This window comes from Pimephales promelas, chromosome 22, assembly GCF_988280905.1.
Source record: "Pimephales promelas chromosome 22, fPimPro1.hap1.1, whole genome shotgun sequence".
Lineage (NCBI taxonomy): Eukaryota > Metazoa > Chordata > Actinopteri > Cypriniformes > Leuciscidae > Pimephales > Pimephales promelas.
The window spans coordinates 28,425,758-28,449,130 of NC_142790.1; the positions used below are offsets into that span (position 1 = coordinate 28,425,758).

A 23,373-nucleotide genomic window follows, 5' to 3' on the forward strand; every position below is an offset into this window, starting at 1 on the left:
TATACATTCATTTAAAAAATATATAAAATATACATAAAAATATATAGTTTTGAATGTTTTTGTCATATGTATGTGTATTTGTTGTAATAAATTTTACATACATAATTTTTTATATTTTTGTAATTCTCTCTCTCTATATATATAGTAATTGATACATATACATTTTTGTTATATATATATATATATATATATATTAGACAAAAACATTAAACTCTCTCTCTGTGTGTGTATGTGTATATACAGTATATATATATATATATACTGTATATATACACACACATATACATATATATATATATATACACACACACACACACACACACAAAAAAACCTTAAAACGGTTATAATAAATTTTATATACATTATATTTTTAGATTTTGTAATTATATATAGAGAGATAATTACAAAACAGCCTTTCGTTTAATTTTATTGTAATTATCGCTCTCTCTCTCTATATATATATGTACACACACACTTATCATTTTATATATATTTTATATTTTCTTAATTTTATATATATATATATATATAAATATATATGTAAATATATATATATATTTTATATATATATAAATATTATGACCTGGACTTTAATATTACTACATGTTTCATTGACCATCAAAACAAATCAATTAATGTTTTTTCATTTATATACTCGGCACCATTAGTGGCCTTTTTTCATTTGGGTAAACCATTTATATTATAAACGGATGAACAGATCTATAATATTGTAGGTTAGTGGGCTTTGAAAATATGCGCATATTTTCCGTGTTTAGGACAGGTGTGTGTTTTATCTTACTGTGCAGTTGTGTTGTGAAATCAGTCATGCCGCAGTTGCCATAAAATAGTTTATTTTCTGTCCTGAAACAACAAATGCAGATACAAGTTACATATACAGTGCAGTTCTGAGTCCAGATATTGTAGCAAAATGAAAGCACAATTCCATTTGATGCAATTTCAGTTTTCATTAAGGTATGTAACTGCTATCAATAATAACGTAGATCAGCAAAACCAAGGTAACCTGTTTTAACACTAAAATCAGTTCTGAAGAGGATATATGCCGACTATATGTTGTTTTCAGTCCCCATTAAAGCCATTGTTTTTGAACATGCATAATTGTTCAACGTCACCGGTTGCTATAGTTTTGATAAAAATACTTCTCACTGGGGCTTAATGCAGTCAACCGAGCGTTTATTCAAAGCCTTCAAAAGCTACAAAACCAGAGCGAGAGTTTAACACCACGTGAGCCGCCGTTAGTCATTTCATGAGCCTGGCAAACACAAATGACTGTAAAACATAAGTTTAGGGCTGATCATACTCAATGTCACTTCCCATCCATTTCATCTCTGCTGCTTCCGTTCATCCTACTCCTTCTTCTCTGTCGGCGTGGCTGAGAGATGGAGAGAGAGAGAGGGTTTGTGAGAAGAGATATGATGTATGCCATCACCCAAAACCTCTCAACCAATTATGTGGAAGAAATATCACTCTCATTACTCATGAATCAATAATGATATATTATGTAAATTGAGTGTATCAAAAGTATATACCATGGTAGTATCTGTTGTACTGCATTTCATTTATGCTAGTTTTAAGAAAAATGTGTCTGAATGGGATGATTTTAAAGTGTAATGAGAATAAGAATGTAATGAGTTTTTTTTTTTTTTTTTGCATTACAGTAATGAGAATTTTATGGTCCCACTTTATCAAAAAATATTAATTATAACTATCTCGATAGTAGATAGTATAGTATAGCGTGGCCTCAAGATAGTAATTCACAGTATATTTTTTATACATATACATTTAATTTAACGGTCATGAAAATAATATAATTATTATTAATATTATATATTTTGAAATAGATTTTCCTTTTATTTCGGAGAATAAATATGACCTCGACCTCAACGATATCTGTCAAAAAAATAAATAAAATAAAAAAATAAATCCAATTAATACTAAGTGACAAAATTCTAATTTTCACATCATAACATTTTAATACATGTTGTCTTGACCATCAAAACAGGAAAATTAATGCCTTCTAATTAATACAATCAATGCCATTAATGGCCCTTTTTTAATCTGGGTAAACGATTCATACTATAAACAGATTAAGGGATATATGATTAGTTCGTGGCCTATGAATATCTGTAAATTGTGATGATAAGTGGGTGGAATGAGCAGGAAATGTGGATAATATCTTGTTTGTGTTCGGCATACAAAATGTAAATGTTCCACATTACGCCAGCCAGTGGCATTACTAAAAAGAGACACGTGAAATTAAGTACGACTTTCCCGCTTTAATTATCTTTCTGTAACATGTTGCGTGGGAGGAAATCCATAAAGCATCTAGTTGGGTTCCTGCATGGAAAGCTTGTTTGAATTCTGTGTGCAAGTCAGTACGACACATAAATACATTAAACCACCTTAAATGTATTCATTCTCCTCAGGCAATGACTTGAAAACTAGCCCTAGAGACACCGGGTTGCATAACTTCATTGTTTGTTCATATTCTCTGTCTGTGTCACGTAACTTTCCATCTGAATGTCGTATGATGACATGCTTTCCCAGTGATAATGTTAAACTGGTGACACAGGAATGCCAGTAAACATGACACAGCAGTTTAATTAAGGAAGTCGTTCTGCACGCGCCCTCTAGTGAAACACTGAAGCACTGCTTTAAAACAATCAGCTCTTGTTCTATCATGGTGGGGAGTTTTCATGGACTAATATGTGTTTTACACTGAGCTAATAATATTTTCTGCATCCATAAACCTTTTATATTTGTATTAAGGCATTATTTAGTATGTGTAATAGTTTATGCTACGACGACAATGTTATATTACCTCGGATTTCCAATTTGCACTCCACCTCATCTTCTCCGAGATCGTTCACAGCCTTGCAGGAGTATTTGCCGCTGTCGAAGGCGCAGGGTTTGCGGATGTTGAGTGTCAGGACGCCCTGGTTGTTCTGCATCAGGAACTTTGGATTGTCACCTATTATCATCTTGTTCTTCATCCAGATAATCTTTGGCTGGACAGAAACACAAAGAGGTCAAGCTGTAATATATAGTTTAATTTTTGTTTATTTATTAACTTAATACATCTCATGACATCATAGATGATCTTGTGATATCATCACACTGATCTTGTGATAAAAAAACAGTGATTTTTGTTGTTGTTGATGTTTTAGTTTTTCCTGCAGTGGATTGTAAGCGATGTGAATGATGGTGAGTGTATGTTAAGGCAAAACCATTGGTCAATTTTTAGATTTTGGGCTATTTGGCTTTTCATAATGTTGCCGTTTCAGACTAGTGGAAACAAAACATCCAAATTACACTAGTAAGTGTTTATTTTATTGCACTTTGGGCCCTATTTTAACGATCTGAAACGCAAGTATCAAGCGCCAAGAGCAAGTAACTTTGTGGGCGGGTCTTGGGCGCTGTTGCTAATTTACCGGCGCGATAAATGACTCCTGCGCCCGACGCAAGTTTAAAGGAGTAGTTGACTATAATTGATAATTTACTCACCCCCATGTCATCCAAGATGTCCATGTTATTCTTTCTTCAGTCGAAAAGAAATTAAGGATTTTTATGAAAACATTCCAGGATTTTCTCCATATAATGGACTTCAATGGGGTCCAAACGGTTCAAGGTCCAAATGAGAGTTTCAGTGCAAACTGTTCAAAGGGCTTTAAACGACACCGTTTCGCTTGATAGGACTCTTATTCATCGTCTGATCACTCATTAAAAATAAATAAATAATAATTTTAAGTTTTATAAGCACAAATGCTCGCCTTGCTCTGTTCTGTGATGCACGTTCGTGACTCTCCTGTTCGAACTCGTTCATCAAAACGAACAAATCTTTTTCCGATGCGTTTGGTTCATTCAACGAATGAAACGAGCGAATTGACTCGGTCACAGGATGACGTCAGAATTGTCACAGGATGACATCATACGAGACAATCTGAGTCATTTTGAGAGCTTGGTTTCAATCAAAGCTACCCAATAATATGAGCCGCTGAAGACAAGGATCCTGCCCACATGTTAACTAGAGTACAGTATGATGATGAGCATTGTGTCTTACCTTAGGAAAGCCCCTGACGGAGCAGCTGATGGCGGTGCTGTAGCCTAAAGTCACAGATCTATCGACGAGGGGTGCGGTGAACTTGGGAGGCGAGGTCATATCCTTTTCCTTGTAAGGAGGGGGTTTGAACTCCAAATCTGGTAGTGTGACATAGAGAACACTGACATCAAAATCTACAAACATTGACAATCCATACATCCATAAATATTATTCATTTGGTCCGGGACAATGCAGCGCACATTATTACATACATACTTATCACAGTCAAAACCATGACAATATGTGTAGATGTGTTGCATAAAAGGTTTCTAGTCAAAAGGCTAATTTGCAACCCCAGTCTTCCAAGCACTTGCTGTGGTATTCCACCATACAATATAGCTATCCATTTTACACGCTTAGAAAAGTGCCACGTTTTATTTTGTGTCACCGTCCTAGGTCGAGTTACACTGCTCGAGTAACTGTATTTAAATAAGGAAAACGTGGAGATGTTTAGTCGCTTCTCTGCTTGGCCAATATTGAATGAACTGGGCTAGTTCAAAAGTGCGCACTGAGACGAGAGAGGCGTGTATCAACTCCTCTTAGTTAAGGGAATAACATAGTTTAATATGAAAAAAAAAAAAAAAAAAACGGTGGAGCATCCCTTTAAAGGGTTAGTTCACCCAAAAATGAAAATTCTGTCAGTATTTACTCACCCTCATGTTGTTTCAACCCCGTAAGACCTTCGTTCATCTTCGCAACACAAATTAAGATATTTAAGATATTAAGATCGCTCCTGCATACAGTCTGTAGGCTTCTTGGGGTACTGGCTCTTGCTGTCCCCGAAAAGTAATTAAAGACATCGTTAAAATAGTTCAAGTGACTACAGGGGCTCAATCTTAAGTTTATCAAACGACGAGAACACTTTTGTGCGCAAAAAAAACAACAAAAATAACGACTTTATTTCAACTATTCACTTCCTTCTCCATGAGCCTGTAAGTCAGTTAACGTAGTGTGATTGCGTAAAGCTACGTCACACGTAGGCTCACTATTGGCCGACGCTGGTCATGTGTGTGTGATGCGTACAATAACAGTGCAATAACAGAAGCTTACGCTATTAAACTAGTAACCTGACTCGCGCAGAACGAATAGTTGAAATAAAGTCGTTATTTTTGTTGTTTTTTTGCGCACAAAAGTGTTCTCGTCGTTTGATAAACTTAAGATTGAGCCCCTGTAGTCACTTGGACTATTTTAACAATGTCTTTTATGACTTTTCGAGGACAGCAAGAGCCAGTCCCTCAAGAAGCCTATGGACTGTATGCAGGAGCGATCTTAATATCTTAAATATCTTAATTTGTGTTCCGAAGATGAACGAAGGTCTTACGGGGTTGGAACAACATGAGGGTGAGTAAATACTGACAGAATTTTCATTTTTGGGTGAACTAACCCTTTAATTCTGATATTGTTGAACAGATTTAAATAGTTTCTGCAGCTAAACTTGATTTTTATTGTGAAATGCTCCTGACATTTCCTCCGTCCCGCACACTGACCCGTCTTGGCGATGACAGCGGTGTTCTTGCTCAGACAGGGATCTTCACTGAGGCCGCAGAGGTTCTCGCTGTAGACGCGGAACAAGTACTCGTTCCCGATGACGAGGTCAGAGACGGTGCAGTTAGTGCGGCGATTGTGGTCGTACACCGTAAACCACTCCTACAGGGTGAGGAGAGGAGAACACATGATAAACGCTGGGATGATAAAGCGAGGCGTTCACCCCCAAAAAAAGTTCTGACATCATTTATTCACCCTCATGTATCTCCATAACAGTAGCCCATGATTTGACCCAAATAAAGTCACACAGGTTTGGACGTAAACGATGACAGAATGTTGAACAGCTTTAATGAGTGTTTAGGTGGAATCAAATCCCTCACCTTGGTTTTCTTGTCTGCTTTCTGGATCGTGTACCCAGTGATCTCACAGTTGCCGTCATCTTTGGGGGGTTTCCACTCCAGTGCTGCATTGAAGCCCCAGACATCGGTCACATGCACTTGAGTCGGAGGGCCGGGTTTATCTGGGAGAAGAGTTGGTGTGTCAGCGGGAGTAAATCAGTGATCAGTGTGTGAGTGAAAAGACTTCAGGGCTGTAAGTTTAACACAATGTTCGTGAGGGAACTGGAGAGCGTTTGGGATTTGATGAAAGCTAATAAATAAATAAATAAATACATTGTAATTTTTTTTTTACATTTTATGATTTATTTATTTAAATTATAAAAAATTCTTGTATTCGCATAATTTTTTCCAATTCAAAGTTTTAAATAAAAATCTAAAAAAAAAAATTAAATAAAAAAAAAAATATATATATATATATATATATATAAAATTTTAAAATTATTTATATTTGCATAAATAATTACATTAATAGTATTTAAATGATAAAATGTCAAATTTAAAGAACAAATTCATAACTTTAAAATTCTTTCTACTTGCATACATACTACAACAATTAATAATTATTATTTAATAATTAAATGATCGTTAAATTATAAAAATGACCAATTAAAATATATTAATGATGTCAAAATAAATAACAGTAAAAAAAATTAAATATATTTATTTGATTACCTGCATGTCATGTGACTGAAATCAGAGATCTGTGAACATGCAAATCTGTTATTAAATTATTGAAATATTAACTTAATCTCAGGGAGTAAAGTTTAAATGTTATTTTAAATTGTACTGAATTTGTAAATATGGTGTTAAAAATAACTTTATTATAACTTTATTAAATTTGTTTTTATAATTAAAAATCTATAAAATGTAATAAAATATAAATATATAAATCTCTATATATTATTAAATCTCTATCCTTATTGACCACTGGAAAATCCTCATTGGTCGACCACTGGTTTTAATGATATTCGTACGCAAGTAAAGCATGTTGGATAAAACAGTAGCTACACGTCTTTTTTGTCTTACCTACAATCCGGATGTCTATGGTGGCTGAGTCCTCCATGTTTTCAATTTTCAAGTTAAGTGTGTATTTCCCAGAGTGCTCTCTCTCAGCGGAGCGAATGAAAAGGATGGAGTCGACGTTTGAGCTCCTGACACCTACTTTCTTCTCATCCACTGGCTGCCCGTCCTTCAGCCATGTAGCAATAGGACGAGGTTTGCCCTACAAACACACGTATACTTGTTCATTTGTAAAGCCATCTGAATTTGGATGTGGTTCATTTGCATTTAACCCTTTGAGGTCGGCTATTGTGGCAACGCGACAAGCTCAATTTTGTCTTATAAGTGCAAAAGAGGCTCAAATTACTCTGCTGATTTTGAGCTTTCATATAAGTGTTATACATCATTAGATCCTGTTAAGTGTCTATTTTTTTGTGCATACTCACAATAAAAACAAAGTGTTCTGCTTTTTGTCAAATAAACATTTTGCCTTTTCTGTCAGTGAAGTTCATTCTGAAACGCGTCAATAAAATGAACTGTAACTCAGTAAATACTAGTCACAGAGACACGAAATATTTCTCTTTATGAAGCTGAAATTCTCTTCTTTTAAATGAAGTAATTTATATAAAAAACAACTATTCTCAGTTGATGCAATCTGCCTTTTTCCTTTCACCTAATGATAGCATAATGTGACCACGCCCACTGAGAGCGCGTGCTATTCAAACGCTAATGTTGAGGCAAGCCATGAAAACGCCCACATCAGCTGGATAAAACCTCCGGTTTAACATACACACCTGGAAGGGGATGACGAGGTTGATTTTCTCTCCGACTCTCCTGATGTATTTGGTTCTGAGTTGACGAGGAAGACGGATCTTAGGATGCTCTGAAGCGAGAGGAGAATATCAGTGTGAAGGAACAAGTTTGCTAGAGACACACCTCATGTTTAATGAATCTTACTTTGTGCTTACCCATAATCTCTCTGACAGTGACTGGTTGCCCGAGCACAGCTGGAGGGCTTTGGCCTGCAATATTTACTGCAACCACACGGAAATTCACCTTCTCTCCCGTGGGAAGGTTTCTCACCACGAAACTCTGACGCTCAACGAGGCCGGAGTTAGCAGGATGCCACTCCGTTTCTGACACGGAGAGAAATATACATGCAAAGATTAATAATTAAATGCAAAATGTTGCATTTAATGTAATTACAAATACATTTAAACATACATATTACTTTTTTTAAAAAATGGCAACTTAAAATAACTAAACACTTGAAAAAATTATTTTTATTTGTTAAAATAAGTAAAATGGGTGATATATTGAATTTTCAACATATATTTGCAATGATTTCACATGCAAAATAAAATTGAGCAACTCTGTCCTTATCATGAGATTAGAATAGATTAATGATTTAATAATTTATAAACGAAATGATTTGTTCACATTATCACTAAAAAAAGAGTTCAGTGTATGTTAGTGTTTCAGTTCAAAATGTGCCAAAGAGAAGATCCCGCACACTATTAAAACTTGCTTATCACGAACTTTTTATTCAACAACGAAGGTCGTGAGACTTTCCACATTGTTAGTTTCAATGAATGGCTCTAAACAGGCCATTAACTACCATTATTCATTTTAATTTTACTTAATGTCTAATTAAATAGTCTACAAATGTATAAAACTGATCAGAGATCAGGTAAAACCCACAGACACTTGTTGATTGGTTCTCATGATTCATGGGTTGACGGAGATCATCGCCCAAGTGTTTTGAAACAGTTGTGACGTAATGAAGCCTCGTTTACTGAAATCACATCACTCTGGCAGTTTGATACACGCTCGGATCCATTGATTCGGAACAGACGATTTGTAAAAGCCTCATGAAGAAGTGTTTTGAAATTGCCATCACTAGAGCAACTGCACGTTTCCGCTAGCTTTGTGTAGTGTTAGTTTAGGTCTGGAATGATGTGACGTGAAGATGATTCACCTCCTTCCTTGCAGTATTCTATGAGGTATCCGTCAAGCCCTCCAGCTCCGATCTTCTCCGGAGCCAGCCACTTCAGCGAGCACGTAGTGTCCGTGACATCATCGACGGTCAGCTTTGTGGGCTCACTGGTGGGGGCTGGGAGAGAAAAAGGAAAACCAAGAGTTAAAACAAGAGACGTAAAAATTACAGCACAGATTTGATAGCAAAACCATCTCACCGATTGGCATGAACGGTTTGGAGTTGAGACTGGGACCCGAGATTCCGATTCCATTGACCGCATAAACTCTAATCTCGTACAGAACGCCTTCAATCATGCGCTTGGCCTCATATGTTGTGCTCTCATACACGTCAAAGTTAAGCTTCGTCCATCTAGACGATCCCTTCTTCTTCCTCTCCATCAGATAGCCTAGAAAACAGAAGCAGAACAGATTACCGTGGACATGACGCAGTGACTTCTTCCAAGTGAGCCAAAGAGGCTACGTTCACACGGTCAGTTGAAACGTCTCGTTCACACAGCGACGGTAGCGTGAACGTTCAACGGCGAGAGACGGCAAGTTTAAAATCTGCATTGCAAATCTTCGTCGTCAGAAAAGTAAAAAAAAAATAGATCACAAAAAACACGAGTTAATATCGAGATAGCTTTCTCCTTTTTATAGTTAAAAATAATAGCATTTATCTGAAATAGAAAGCTTTTGTAACAATATACATTTAATTTAAGTTAAAGAAAGTAATAGCCTACTTTTATATAGCAAGGACACATTAAACTAGGTAATCAAAAGTGAGAGTTAAGACATGTATAATGTTACAAAAGCCTTTTTTTATTTCGGATTAATCTACTTTGATCCTTCTATTCATCAAAGAATCCTGACTTTAAAAAAAAGCCAAACATAAATAATCAGAACTGTTTCTTGGGCAGCATATTAATCCCCTGGGAAGATGTTTTCTTGCGTGTCTGATGTTGGACTTGAACAATAAGCAATAATCAACGTGTGTCTGTTATCAGTCAGTGCTTAGATCAGGTTAGCAGTCTATTTAATCGGGACAAGGGAGGTGCCGTACGGTACAAATAAATTAGGGCCAGAATACGGGACGTCTCGGCTAATTCGGGACAGTTGGCAACCCTATTTGTTTGTTGTGTCAATTTGCTGTTTGTGTAAAATAGGGCTGTCAATCTTCCTCTATAATACTATTCGAATTCCATTCCTTATTTTATGTAATATTCGAATAATATTAGAATATTAAATGCTCAAATTTATTCTATTATTAATATTTACGACATTACACATTCTTATGGATCATTAATGCCACTATAGCCTGTGGTTGTTGTTACACGTTCGGCCCACTAGAGGGACATCTAACATTACTACAATAAACATTTAGGGGCTGTTTACACCTGGTCACTTCGGAAGTATATATTTATTTTTAAATATATATAAAAGCAATATTCGAATAGTAATTTAAGCATTCAAATTTGATTTTTTTAAATATTCGAATTATATTCGAATTTCGGAATTCGTTCCAACAGCCCTAGTGTAAAATAACAAACCTGTTCACCCGAAGAAACACTTGACGAAGTGCTATTAGTAGACATTCTGTTATAGCTTTTTGGTACATAATGGCTACCGTAGACGCAACGCACATTTGAAAAAGCGAGGCGGCGGAGAGCACAATTCGTTTGAATGCAAAATACCTTTTTTACCTCTAGATGGGAGAAATTCCTAAAGAATTATTGACAATAATATCGGTTATCGCAACTATTTCTGGGACAATACATCGCCCAACAAAAAGTAGACCGGCCTAGCTGCGAGTTTGGGTCGTCACTCCCGTAAATAATTACCTGTGGGGTTGAATTACCAGCAACTAATATGGATCATTTCATGTGTGTGTTACCCTTTAAAGGTGCTCCTCCATCAAACTTTGGAGGCTCCCAGATAATAGTGGCACAGTCTTCTCCTACTCCAGTACACTTCACGTTTTCAGGAGGATCAGGAACATCTGCAAAAGTGGAGAGAATTTAGAAACATCTACAATGGCATGGGTTTGACTCACAGGGAATGCATGAACTGATGCTTTAGATTGCCATATGCATAAATGTAAATGTGCACTGAAGACCCTGAAGGTGCATTCACACTAACAGTGTTTCAATCATTAGGTCGAGTAGTGTTTGTAGCTAGTAGATGTTCAACTTGCTTCAGTCCTGGTCAGAACCACAGTGCCATCTGCAGGGGGAGAGAGGCAGTGCTGGAAACACACCTACGATTTTGATGAAGAGGTTGGCTTTGTCCTCGCCTGCCGGGTTGGTGACAGTGATGGTGTAGTTCCCTTCATCTTCTCGCTCGGCTCCTTCAATGACGAAACAGCTGAGATCTTTCCTGTTTTCCACACGTACACGTCCCTCTGCTTCTGTCAGTGGCTGTAACATACAGGGACAGCGGTTTTATTCATTTATTTAGAACAGTTATTGCATTGTCTCTTATGCTCACCGCATGTATTTGATCAGTAAAAACAGTAATAATGTGAAATATTATTACAATTTAAAATAAGTAATTTGTTGATGCAAAATATAGTACAATCGCAATATAGGTTTATTGGAATCAAAGCAAAAATATAAAATATTACAGAAGGCTACATCCATTGATATTGTAGTCGAATTGGTGACAATGAATCTCGTTATCGTGAAACTTTCATGATTTCATGATGCATTTCATTTAAATAAAGTCCCTCAAACTAGCATACAGAGGTGCAATACTATAAAAGTGTGAGATTTTTATCCGTGCTAGTGCACAGATCCAACAAACCTTTCAGCGATTATCCATAAGGTTGCCAACAGCTGTATTTATGAATGATTTAATCACGTAGTAATCGGTGAGTGTATGTGTACCTTATCTCCCTTCATCCAGCAGACGGTGGGAGCCGGATCTCCCGTGATCTCCACGTCCAGACGCAGTTTGTTACCAGCAACAACAATGATGGTGTTTTGAGAAACCATATTACCGGCCACATCCAAATGGATCTTAGGGGGATCTTAAAAAGAGCAAGACAAAGTAAGCGGACGCAAGCAGGTACGGCAAGAGAACAAAAGCTCTGATGCTATGTAGATAAGAGAAGTTAAAAGTCTGGCAAAAGGTTTAATAGATAATAGTTTTAGTTAGTTGTAACCCTGGGTATAACTAAAACTAAAACAGTAACACTTCACAATCCATTTGTTAACATTAGTTCACATAAACTAACAAAAATACTCCTAAAACATGTATTCATCTTAATTTTAACATTTACTAATACATTATTGAATTCAAAAACTATATATTAATTAAATGGACCAAGAACCTACAATGAACACTACAGTTAACAAAGATGAACTAATATTGTAACAAATGTACTGTATGTAGATAATGCAACTATTGTAAAGTTTAAAACATTTAAAAACATTTCTGTTAATTGAAATAAAATATAAATAAATAATAGTTAAAACTATGGCTGTGCAAAAATTTATTGCGATTAATCGCATCCAAAATAAAAGTCTGTGTTTCCATAATATATTTGTGTGTGCTGTATATAATTATTTTGTATATATAAATACACACACATGCATGTATATATTTAAGAAAATGTGTTATTAATATATATTAAATATTTATATTTATATAATATAGATTATGTATTTATATATATATATACACATACAGAATTTAAGCGCAAATAATTCTTAAATATATACATGCATGCATAGGTATTTATATACACAAAATAATTATATACAGCACACACAAATATATTATGTAAACACAGACTTTTATTTTGGATGCGATTAATGCAATTAATTTTTGCACAGCCCTAGTTAAAACATTTAAAACTAAATGAAAATTAGTAATGTTGCCTTGGCAATAAACTGAAATAAGTTTAAGTAAATACTTTGTTTTTAATTATTACAATTATTCTAGTTAATTCTTAAAAATATTAACTGGAAATAAAAACAAAATCTCACATAAAAGCCAATTCAAAATATGAATAAAACTATAATAAAACTAAAATAACACTCCTACCTTGTCTGGGAACATAGTCGATCTTGATTTCTGAAAGAAAAAGAATAATCTGATTATGTACGGTCACAACACATCAATAAATCAGAGCCAGTTTTGCTCATATAGAGTTTCCTTCTCACCCAGGAAGTTAAGTTTAGCGGAGATTGAGAGCGCATAACCGTCTGGGACAAACGTGTAATCTCCAGCATCCTCTGGCTTGACATCATCGATGGTTAAACGATGAATCCTGGGAAATGATTATTACACACACATTTAAAGCATGCATAATTACATCCACAAGCGAAGGGAACAGATGTGCACGCATCTGAACGCCGACCTGCCGATGTGGGAAATCTTGATCCGGTCACTGGGCAGAACTTCCACGCCATCCTTAAACCATTTCCCCGTGACCTTCTCGTCAGACACCTCACACTTGAACATGGCTTGCTCTGCCGATTTGACCGTGAGATCTGCGATACTTTGCAGCACCTCCAGTTCCTTCTCTGGGGTTCAGTTTGACAAAGACAAGACAAAAAAGAAAGAGTTTAAAACTTCGGCCCTCAAAACCACCAATTGAACCACTGTAAATAAAAGGATGGTTGTAAGGAGAGACCCGATGTTACCCTCAACGATGAGCTCTCCCTTCGAATGGCCTCCATTGGTGTAAACGAAGAACATCCCATTGTCCTCTAGTGTCGCCTCTTGAATAATAAGACAGTGGCGTTTCCCATCCTTTTTAAATCGATACTTGCTATTTTTATCATCTCGAGACAGCTCCACATCTTCAAACATCCTACAAGTGCACATACATTTAAATGTTGAACAAGCAATCTCAGCAGAGGCCAATCAGCTTGTGCTATGCAGTGATGCAATGTCTTCCAGATTGCATTTCATTTTTTTACATTTAATAGGCTTAAAAAAAAGTTGCAAACTATTGTATGTTTGTAGTTTGTGTGTTTTTACCAAATGACGTGTGCCCCCTCCTCAGACACTTCTATCTCAAACTCCACTCTTTCTCCGACCACGACGTGATAGTCATCCAGCAGTTTAGTGATGGTGATCGGTGGCTCTGCAATGCACAGATTTGGTGTGGAGATTTTTTTTTAATATTTTAAACATTGCACCAGATAAAGAATGTGTGATTAAATTGCATTGTACATCTCAAAATAAAATAATACATTTGAATGCAAGTTATAACAGGGAGTATAACAGGGTTGGACAGTTTTACTATTTAATAGTTCATGAAACTGCAATGTGCTTCTTAGAAGGAGAATTTTATGCTGATTAAATTCCACTTCACACTGATCCATTGTAATAGTGCTGTTTTCTTAAGGTCGCCCCCTACTGACAAAATCTAAGATGAACAGATCGAAAATAAGACACTTTTACGTGACTTCTCTAAAAGATTATTTTACCATTATGTTTTTTGATTTAGTTTGATTTATGGAATAGTTAATTACTTGTAAAAAGGGAAAACTATTATGGTAATAGGGTTGATGCATGTAGTAATTATGTTAAAGGGTTAGTTCACCCAAAAATGAATATTCTTTCACTCAAAAGGTAGTCAATGGGGAATGAGATCTGTTTGATTTAAAACATTCTTCCAAATATCTTCCTTTGTGTTCAGCAGAACAAATAAACACATAGAGGTTTGGAACAACATGAGGGTGAGTAAATACTGACAGAATTTTCATTTTTGGGTGAACTAACCCTTTAACTAAAAACTAAAAAAGTAATGGCTTTTTTATATTAAAATGTTTTAATAAAAATGTCAATATTTGGAGGTGGGAATATGTCAAAAGCAAGTTCATGCAAAAAAAAAAAGATTTATATATATATATATATATATATATATATATATATATATATAGATAGTAATTGATTTTACACACACCTTTAACAAAGACTTCAGTGAAGCATTTATCAGTCCCGCTCACACATTCATATGCTGCATCATCTGCCAGACTGCACTTGTTAATCGTGAGGGTTCGAATGTTTCCATTGGCCTCCATGATGTATCTAACACACAAAGAGTCGGTTAAATCACAGAAATATGAGACATCTCCTTACAACATTAAACATGACAGAAGCCATTAGATAAGATTGGATCTACAGGCTTCTCATGGCCTGTATATAGAGTGCCGAAATGATGATGTCACTTTGTTGACGTCGTAACTTCGGCACTTTATTTTGACAAAATATTGTCATTTTTGCCATTTAGTTTGGTGCATGAATGACATACTTCACTTTTAAAGTCCAAAATATTAAACACTGGATGATCTTCAATAATCATAGCAATGTTTTTGGTTAAAATTTTTGGCCATTAAAGGAGTAGTTCACTTATAAAAAAAATAATAATTTACTCACCCCCATGTCATCCAAGATGTCCATGTCATTCTTTCTTCAGTCGAAAAGAAATTAAGGTTTTTGATGAAAACATTTCAGGATTCATTCAAACAAGCGAAATGACTCGAAAAAAGATTCGATCATTTTTATGAACGAGTTCGAACAGGAGATTCACGAACGCGTATCACAGAACAGAGCAAGGCGAGCATTTGAGCTTATAAAACCGTTTGGACCCCATTGAAGTCCATTATATGGAGAAAATCCTGGAATGTTTTCATCAAAAACCTTAATTTCTTTTCGACTGAAGAAAGAAAGACGTGGACATCTTGGATGACATGGGGGTGAGTAAATTTTCAGCAAAAGTTTTTTTAAAAGTGAACTACTCCTTTAATGCGTCTTTGAAATTGAATGCATGTCTATGTATTTTCTGCATTCTCACTTGGCAGAAGGTTTGATCTCTTGGCCGTTCTTTAGCCATTTGACCTCAACATTAGGGTCAACCACCTCCACAGACAGGACGATCTTCTTTCCTTTATTGACAGAGTACGCCGACTCCAGTCGTCTCAGGAACGCTGCGGAGACATCCCACACACGATCACACAATCACACACAGAAGCACTGAGACTGGATTTTTCATTTATCTCTCTTTCTCGTACCCTCGCTGACTTTGGGCTCCACAACCTTCATCTTCTTCAGTCGTTTCAACATTCCCCGCAGGTCAGTGATGCCGTACTGAAATGCGATCTTCTCATACTCGCTGGGATGAGCGCTCTTCAGAATCTCCCAAACGTCGACCTCCAACTCTGGCTCCGGCTTCTTTTTCCTGTGATCAATAAAAGTTAGCGGTTCGAGATAATGGAGTGTGGTTTTAAAGGACACAATGAACACTTACTTTTTAGCAGCTTTGAGAAGAGCGCTGAAGTCCAGATTTCCCTCGTCCTCCCCAGCATCACTGTACAACAGCACGTGTTGAATTCACAAAACAAACATTGCATGCAATTTATAAGTTATATTTATATATACATGTTCATCTTTACAGATGAAATAAAAGTTCATATATTTCAGTAATTCAACTTAAAAGGTGAAACTAATATATTCTATAGACTCATTACATGCAAAGTGAGATATTTCAAGCCTTTTTTTTTTTTATAATTTTTACAGTTTATGAAAACCCCAAAATTCAAAATTAGTATATTGTGAAACGTTAAGCCATAATCATCAAAATTATAACAAATAAAGGCTTGAAATATCTTACTTTGCATGTAATAAATCTATATAAAGTATTAGTTTCACCTTTTGCACGATATTCAAATTTTTCGACTTTCATCTGTATGTGTGTGTGTATATTTGTGTGCGTTTATTTGTTTTCCTCGCAGTCAATGTTATCATATACTTACAAATATTTAGATTTAAATTAGATTTAGATTAACAATTGACTGATATGTGTTGATTCACTTATTGAATTCAGTCCTGTAACTGTTCAGTCATAAATTGTGAGAAATATATTCTGTCACTTGAGTCAACTCAGACTCACGCTCTTTTGAAGGCAGACAGAATATCGGCTTGCTCCTCTTGTTCAGCGGCTGCAGAAAAGGAAGAATGATAAATATAGAACAGTCATTTACAGATTCATACTAAGAGATAAAGTGTGTAAGTGTTATTTTTGTTTGTACGAACCCTCCACAGTGATCTCAAAGGTGCAGCTGTCACATTTGTCTTTGGCAGACACTTCACACCTGTATCCGCCCGCGTCTCCCGGGACCACCTTGATGATCTTCATCTCGTACGTGTAGATCTGGGAGAGAACGAGCGAGTGAATGAAATGTGCCATGTTTAAGGATGATGTTCAATAGTCACATGTCACAAAGTCGTTTTATTTGATCAACTTGGTGTAAAGACATGGTTTGAAACGTGCTGGGGACAGAGACGTACTCGGAAGGGCATTTTCAAAAGTGCTGTGAACAATGACGCATTCATTCTCTTTTTCGAGAAACTTTTAGGTCATGTTTTGAAAGACGAAGTCCTGTAGCTTCCCGATGTACATAAATAAAAATGAGCACAATGTCCGAGTATAGTGAGTATATAGGGGGTCCGCAAGGGGTCCCCAACTGGCGGACCGGGGTCCAGGTCCGGACACCAATACCTTTTTATACGGACCTCTAAACATTTTTGTTAAAAAGTTTTAGAAAAAAAATAAAATGAATTTTTACCGAAAGTAATTTTTGAACAGGTGTGCGCGCGGGCAGCTATGTCTGTGTCAGGTCCTTTGCAACAGATCTGGAGAGATCAAACTTTGGCTTGTACACACATTACTATGATATTCGTGAATTGATTATTATGGCTTTGTCAAAAATGAGAAAAGTGGACTCTGAAAACCGCATCTTTCGAGATGAGTGGACTGAAGTGCACGCGTTCATTTTTGCCGTCATCGAGCTCTACGAGGCCTGTGTGTCTTATTTGTTCGGAGTCTGTTGCTGTTGTTAAAAGTGGAAACATCAAAAAAGTAAAAAAAAAAAAAAAAAAAAAAACTTTCAATGAAAATTATCCGCCAATAAAAATTATACTTCCTGTTGCTGTTATTGATGTTGAAAGGTTTAACATTTGAATAATTGCACTAAAATGAAATAATACTTGAATGAATTTCAACAAAATCAGTTGAATACATTTAAAGATAAAGATTTTATTGTCAAAGATTTTTTTTACTTATTTTACCGGGTGTTTTTGCACGTCCGCACCCTCGTTTACTGGGCTCATCGGGTTAGTGGACCTCTTGCCAATTTAGTTGGGGACACCCGATATAGAGTATATACGCCCTTTATTGCATATGTACAGTGATGGTCCAGAGGTAGAATGTTTGCCTAGCGTGTCGGGACTCGGGAGTTTCGAGGTTCTAATCCGCAATGAAACGAATGAAAATGAAACGAATGCTGTTAACTGGAAATGTTTTATTTGTATTGGTACATCTGTGCCGCGAGATATTTCAAAAGTGGTGAAGACAAAAATCGACCCTGGCAAAAAGTGGTGGGGACATGTAAATGACGCCTATGTGTAAAGACAAAAAAGCCAGTCAATGTGTAGTAGGGGTGTAACAATATATCTTGCATGGAGAGGGCAGTTCGCTCCGCTTTCTCCGTTCCACAGAAGCGCTTGCTCTCACGTGGCGTCTGTCGTTGCTATGCAACAATAAACTTGGGCGTCTGTAAAAATGAGCGTGCTGCGCCACTATTATGAGCTAATATCCAAATTAGTTCTGCCCCTACCCTACCCTGGGCCCGGGACAACAGTCCGGTTTGACCCCCCTGTTGGTGGGTCTGGAATGCTCTGAAAAGATGAAGATGTACAATAGGAAAAGCATTCTTTGTTAGCCCAGTCGTTTGCTTGCTTTGTCACTTTCGTTTTTCTTCTCATGTGCTGCTTTACTAAGCTGAACAGCCAATCTTGATGGGCCTCAATTGCTCAATTGGCCGGGCTAAGAGGGTTTCCTATAACAAAAACTAGCCCAAAGATGCTCACCGACTGCTAGATGTTATCCGACTGTCGGCTTGACACAGCGGCTATGTTTATGCAACTGGCATTTGCAACTGAATTTAGAAATCCTGTCATGGCGCATATGTTTTACATCATTTTTACATGCCCTCTAACCTTAGTGTTTCTGTCATAGGTCTCTTTAATCTGGATGTGTTTTCCCGCTTTGCTGCCGAGGTCCATCCACTTCCCCTTTAACCACTTCATGGTGGGTTTACGTGTGAGGTTGGTGGAGTCCACCTTCACCACAAACGATACATCTTTACCTGTGTACAAAACATCAATGTCAATATTAATGGTTGTTTAGTTATGGTGCTTTAATAATGTGTGTTTATACCTGCGATGGCCACCACACTTTCTGGCTTCTCCACAAAAAGTCCTGTCAGCTCGGTTCGTTCTGCAAGTATTGAATGAGTAAATACAAATACAGACACACACACACATGCACACTGACTCGGATATTCGCTGATAGGGATCCTGTAAATGCTGTCAAGAAGCACGCTCTGTTCCCATTTTAAATATTCCTTGCAAATATTTAAAACATTTATTCATTTCAAGCATAAAACAATAATACAATGGGTTGTCTAAAATGAATAACGGATTACATTAAAGAGATACTCCACTGTTTTTTTGTTTGTTTTTTGGAAATAGGCTCATTTTACAACTCCCCCAGAGTTAAACAGTTGGGTTTTACTGTTTTCGCATCTTTTCTGATATCAATTTTCTGATATTTAGAAGAATATCAGTAACCTGGCAGTTTCTGGTCCCATTGACGTCTACTTTTTCCTACTATTAAAACAAAGACTTAAAATGGATGTAGGAAAACAAAAACTATTTGTGTGAAATTGTAAAAAGGTTTTGGCTGGACCTTCAACAATTGTTTGTCTCCAATCAGTTGATGAATCTAACTATTAATGATATAAAATTCGGTATTTTTCGTAATGATCACAGTGATTTTGGCATTAACAACATAATTCTTTTAAGTAAACATTTCATTCATAAATGTAATTTTTGTAAAGTTAATTCCTAACATTACTCATTGGAGAAATGAGCTGAATCTTTTTTAGAACTCTTTGTTATTGGTTAATAACAAGAATGCTGAGAAACTTGCTTCTTTTGTATACAATCCTATTGAATAATTGCCCTTTTAATTTATTTTCTTTGAATAATTGTCATTTTTGCCATAACATGCCCCATGTACTTTTGTTCTTTTAAGATTATTTATTTATTATTTTTTTTTTTAAATCTAGGATGAGCACTGTAAGTTTGTAATAAGATTTGACATTGTTATTGATTTGTTTATTTGCTTGGTTTCTAAATTTAAAAAAAAAACTCTGAGGGAGTTGTAAAACGAGCCTATTTCCAAAAAAAGTGGAGTATCCCTTTAATGATACTATCACTGAAATAAATTAATTCTGGATGAACTTCATGCACAAGGTAAGAGTCAACCATTCTTTCCTCATCTTGCTTTTTTTTAGCAGTCATTCATTTTTAATAAAAAATGTATTTCCATATTAGGGAATTATATTTACACACACCTCGATGTAAATATAAATGGAATTGTTGCAAATTATATAGAGTATGTCATGCACACTGGTTTAGAACTTGAAAATACGTTATAAGTGACTCGTTATTATTAGTAGTAAGTGGTTTATTTATAAGGACAATATAAGGAAGTTGCTAGGGCACCATTCGGATTTATTACCATAATCTCCTGAAGCTTCTGCAGATGAAAGAACAACATTAAACTAAAGAAATCTACTGTGTGCACAGCTGTATATTTTTACATGATTAAATACTTTTGCCATTTGGAAACAATGCAAGATAATGATGTCACTTACCCTCAGGGTTTACCTCTGTCGAAAGAAAAGAGAAAACGTGACATTAGACGTGATTATGTAAAAATAGAATTCATGTATAATATAGGTAATACTTTCAACTATATATTTAGGATACCAATATGCTATAATTCTGTAAAGTTCTCATTTCTAGCTAACGAGCTATGGACTTTCCTGAGGTAAATGTAACGTGACGTCATGTGACGTGTTATTTGCAAGCTGATTTATTGAAACAGTGATTGTGTGATTAAATGAGACAAGTACTTCATATTTCAACATACCTTCTGATGTTCATTCATATTTATTTTGTGCTAAAATAAATAGTATTAAGGATGATTGGTTCACTCGCGTGCCACGCTGCCGGTTTGAACTGAAGAGGCGATTATAGTGATTTGTTCAGCCAGATTTGCGTCAAAGCGCCATTTATTCTTTCAATTTCATAATAGCATTACGTAACTTAAAAGCTGAGACGTTCTTTTATCAAGTCAAAATTAACGTTTTTGCTTATAATCTTGTTTCTCCACAACAGAATTTTGCGACCTTCGACTATGTGACCTCGTGACGAACTCATGAATGTTAATAGGGTCACAAAAACATTGAAACATTTTGTAACAAAGTGACATTTGATGTATTGATCTGGAAATCGGGTTCAATATAAATATTTAAACTATTTTCGTCATATCATATTTTCTGGCATATATAGAAATGCACGCTCTGTTCACACTCGTTCTCACTCAGATGCACAAATGAGTGCCCCAATATTTAGATTAATGGTTGACTGATATGATTTTTAATGGATAATTCTTAATTATTAACCTATACATTAGGTCCTGCTAATATGTGTTTCCATATTTGTGAGAAACACATTCAGTCAAGTGTGTGCATAACATTATAAATATTTTAAATAGTTAAATGTTGTGTCACTTACCCTCTGGGTTTCCCTCTGTGGGAAGAAAAAAGAAAACACTAGAGTTAAAATTATACATATATGATTACAGCCAACTATTTACAATTAGAACAGTGAATTACAACAGTACAACATTGAAAAAAAAAAGTAATGTAGGATTTATTTTGAAACCATTTTAACTCAGAAATTGCAAGTAAATGTTACAAATCATTACAAAGAAGGCAAGTATGTAAACTTTTTTTTCAAGTTTAGTGCTTTAGTGAATCATGACTGATGATCGGCGCCTATCTGACATCATCTGCCCTGATGATACATATATTCCAGACCTCTGAGTAGTAAGATGATATGTTTTAGGCAGTCGGCCACATGGAAGCTCTACAATCCTAAAAATACGACACCACAAGAATATAGGTGGAATAAACCGACCACCTTCTGTATATTATTACATGCACTTTTAATGTGTCTGACTGAAGATCATTGATCTTTGACTGATATGCTTTGCACTATAACAAAAATGCACTTGTTATAGAGTTGGAGCTGTAAATGTGATTGAACGTGATGCGCTTTGCTGTATAAACATGGGTTTGATTCCTAGGCTCTGGTTTAAATGCACATGCAGTTTGTTTAACACTCTAATGCTCTTCATGTGGCGGTCAAAAATGACTGTTTTTTTATTTTTTTGAAATGATTCTATATTTTAATTTGATAATTATTTGTAAAAAAAAAAAATAGAATATTTTATGTTACTAATTGTATTTATGGAATAGTTATGATCCAAACTACTTTGAGCATAGACATAAAAATGAAATGTCCAACTTAAAACTGTGATAAATCTTGAATGCTTTGGAGGACAGACTTCAGTTTGATCTATTTTGAAAGAAGTTCTTGGCCGACTGAAGTGAAACAAATATAAAAAGTGAAAGTTTTAGAAGTTTAAGTTTATTTTTATGAAAAATAAACTATTTGAAATTTTATATGAAACACTTATTTTGCAAAACATGTTTTACTAGGAAAATCAACGCCATTAATCTAAACTTTTTTGAGAAGTATGACTATATTTTTCAAATCATGTCCATATTGGGTTATTGTGTGTGTGTTCACGTCAAGTGCCAAAACCTTTACCAAGTTTCGTAAGTAAAAAACTTTTATAGGGTTAAAAAGACTGAATTTTCGAGAGACTTTTTGAACTTCTTTAAACAAGAAATGTGCCGAAAATTCCTATAAATATATTGCCTATAATCAGCATCTGCGTTTGACACACCCATATCGGTTCGAGTGCTAATTTATTGGTTTGGCAATTAAGGCGTTGATGCAACTTCAAGAAGTTTCCACTGGGATGATGAAAACTGTCAGCGATCATGTGGTCTGAAATAGCAGCATGCCTAACGTCCGCCTCATTCTCGGGGGAGCAAGATGTTGCCATGGCTCTAATGAAAAGGCCATGATAACACCTAACCTCTCTCGTGTCAGGCCAGGAATCCAACGAGCGACCACACCGGTGTCAAATGGCAAATACATTTTACGCCTAAGCTGTTATGGTCAGACAAATAACTATCAGAAATTACTGACCCATAACCACAGATATGCCGAAGTGTCCTGTACTCTATAAGAGGATGTGCCGGCAGGATGTTTTTATGTTTCTGCTTTTGATTTAACAGATTTTACATAAACTAGGTGACCCATTTATATATTTTTTCGGGCCCATCTTTTAGAAAGTATGGATCAGTACAGCACCGCTTGCTTTTGAAGGATGTTGTT

At 35.7% G+C, this 23,373-nt stretch overlaps 1 protein-coding gene across 1 annotated transcript; it reads right to left on the reverse strand.

The window, feature by feature from the left end:
- Positions 1–834: 834 nt before the first annotated feature.
- Positions 835–21,741, reverse strand: mybpc2b (myosin binding protein Cb). Its single transcript, XM_089125667.1, has 28 exons — positions 21,637–21,741; positions 20,712–20,726; positions 19,208–19,267; positions 18,988–19,136; positions 17,023–17,140; positions 16,880–16,928; positions 16,238–16,297; positions 16,002–16,168; positions 15,785–15,917; positions 14,894–15,018; positions 13,963–14,068; positions 13,623–13,792; positions 13,337–13,502; positions 13,140–13,246; positions 13,021–13,050; positions 11,859–12,001; positions 11,231–11,390; positions 10,868–10,972; positions 9,195–9,383; positions 8,978–9,112; positions 7,968–8,135; positions 7,794–7,882; positions 7,027–7,222; positions 5,983–6,122; positions 5,605–5,764; positions 4,079–4,215; positions 2,840–3,026; positions 835–1,390 (listed from the first exon to the last, which is right to left on the reverse strand). The coding sequence occupies exons 1-28, from the start codon at positions 21,692–21,694 to the stop codon at positions 1,365–1,367; spliced, it is 3,348 nt and encodes a 1,115-aa protein (XP_088981793.1). The 5' UTR covers positions 21,695–21,741; the 3' UTR covers positions 835–1,364.
- Positions 21,742–23,373: the final 1,632 nt, after the last annotated feature.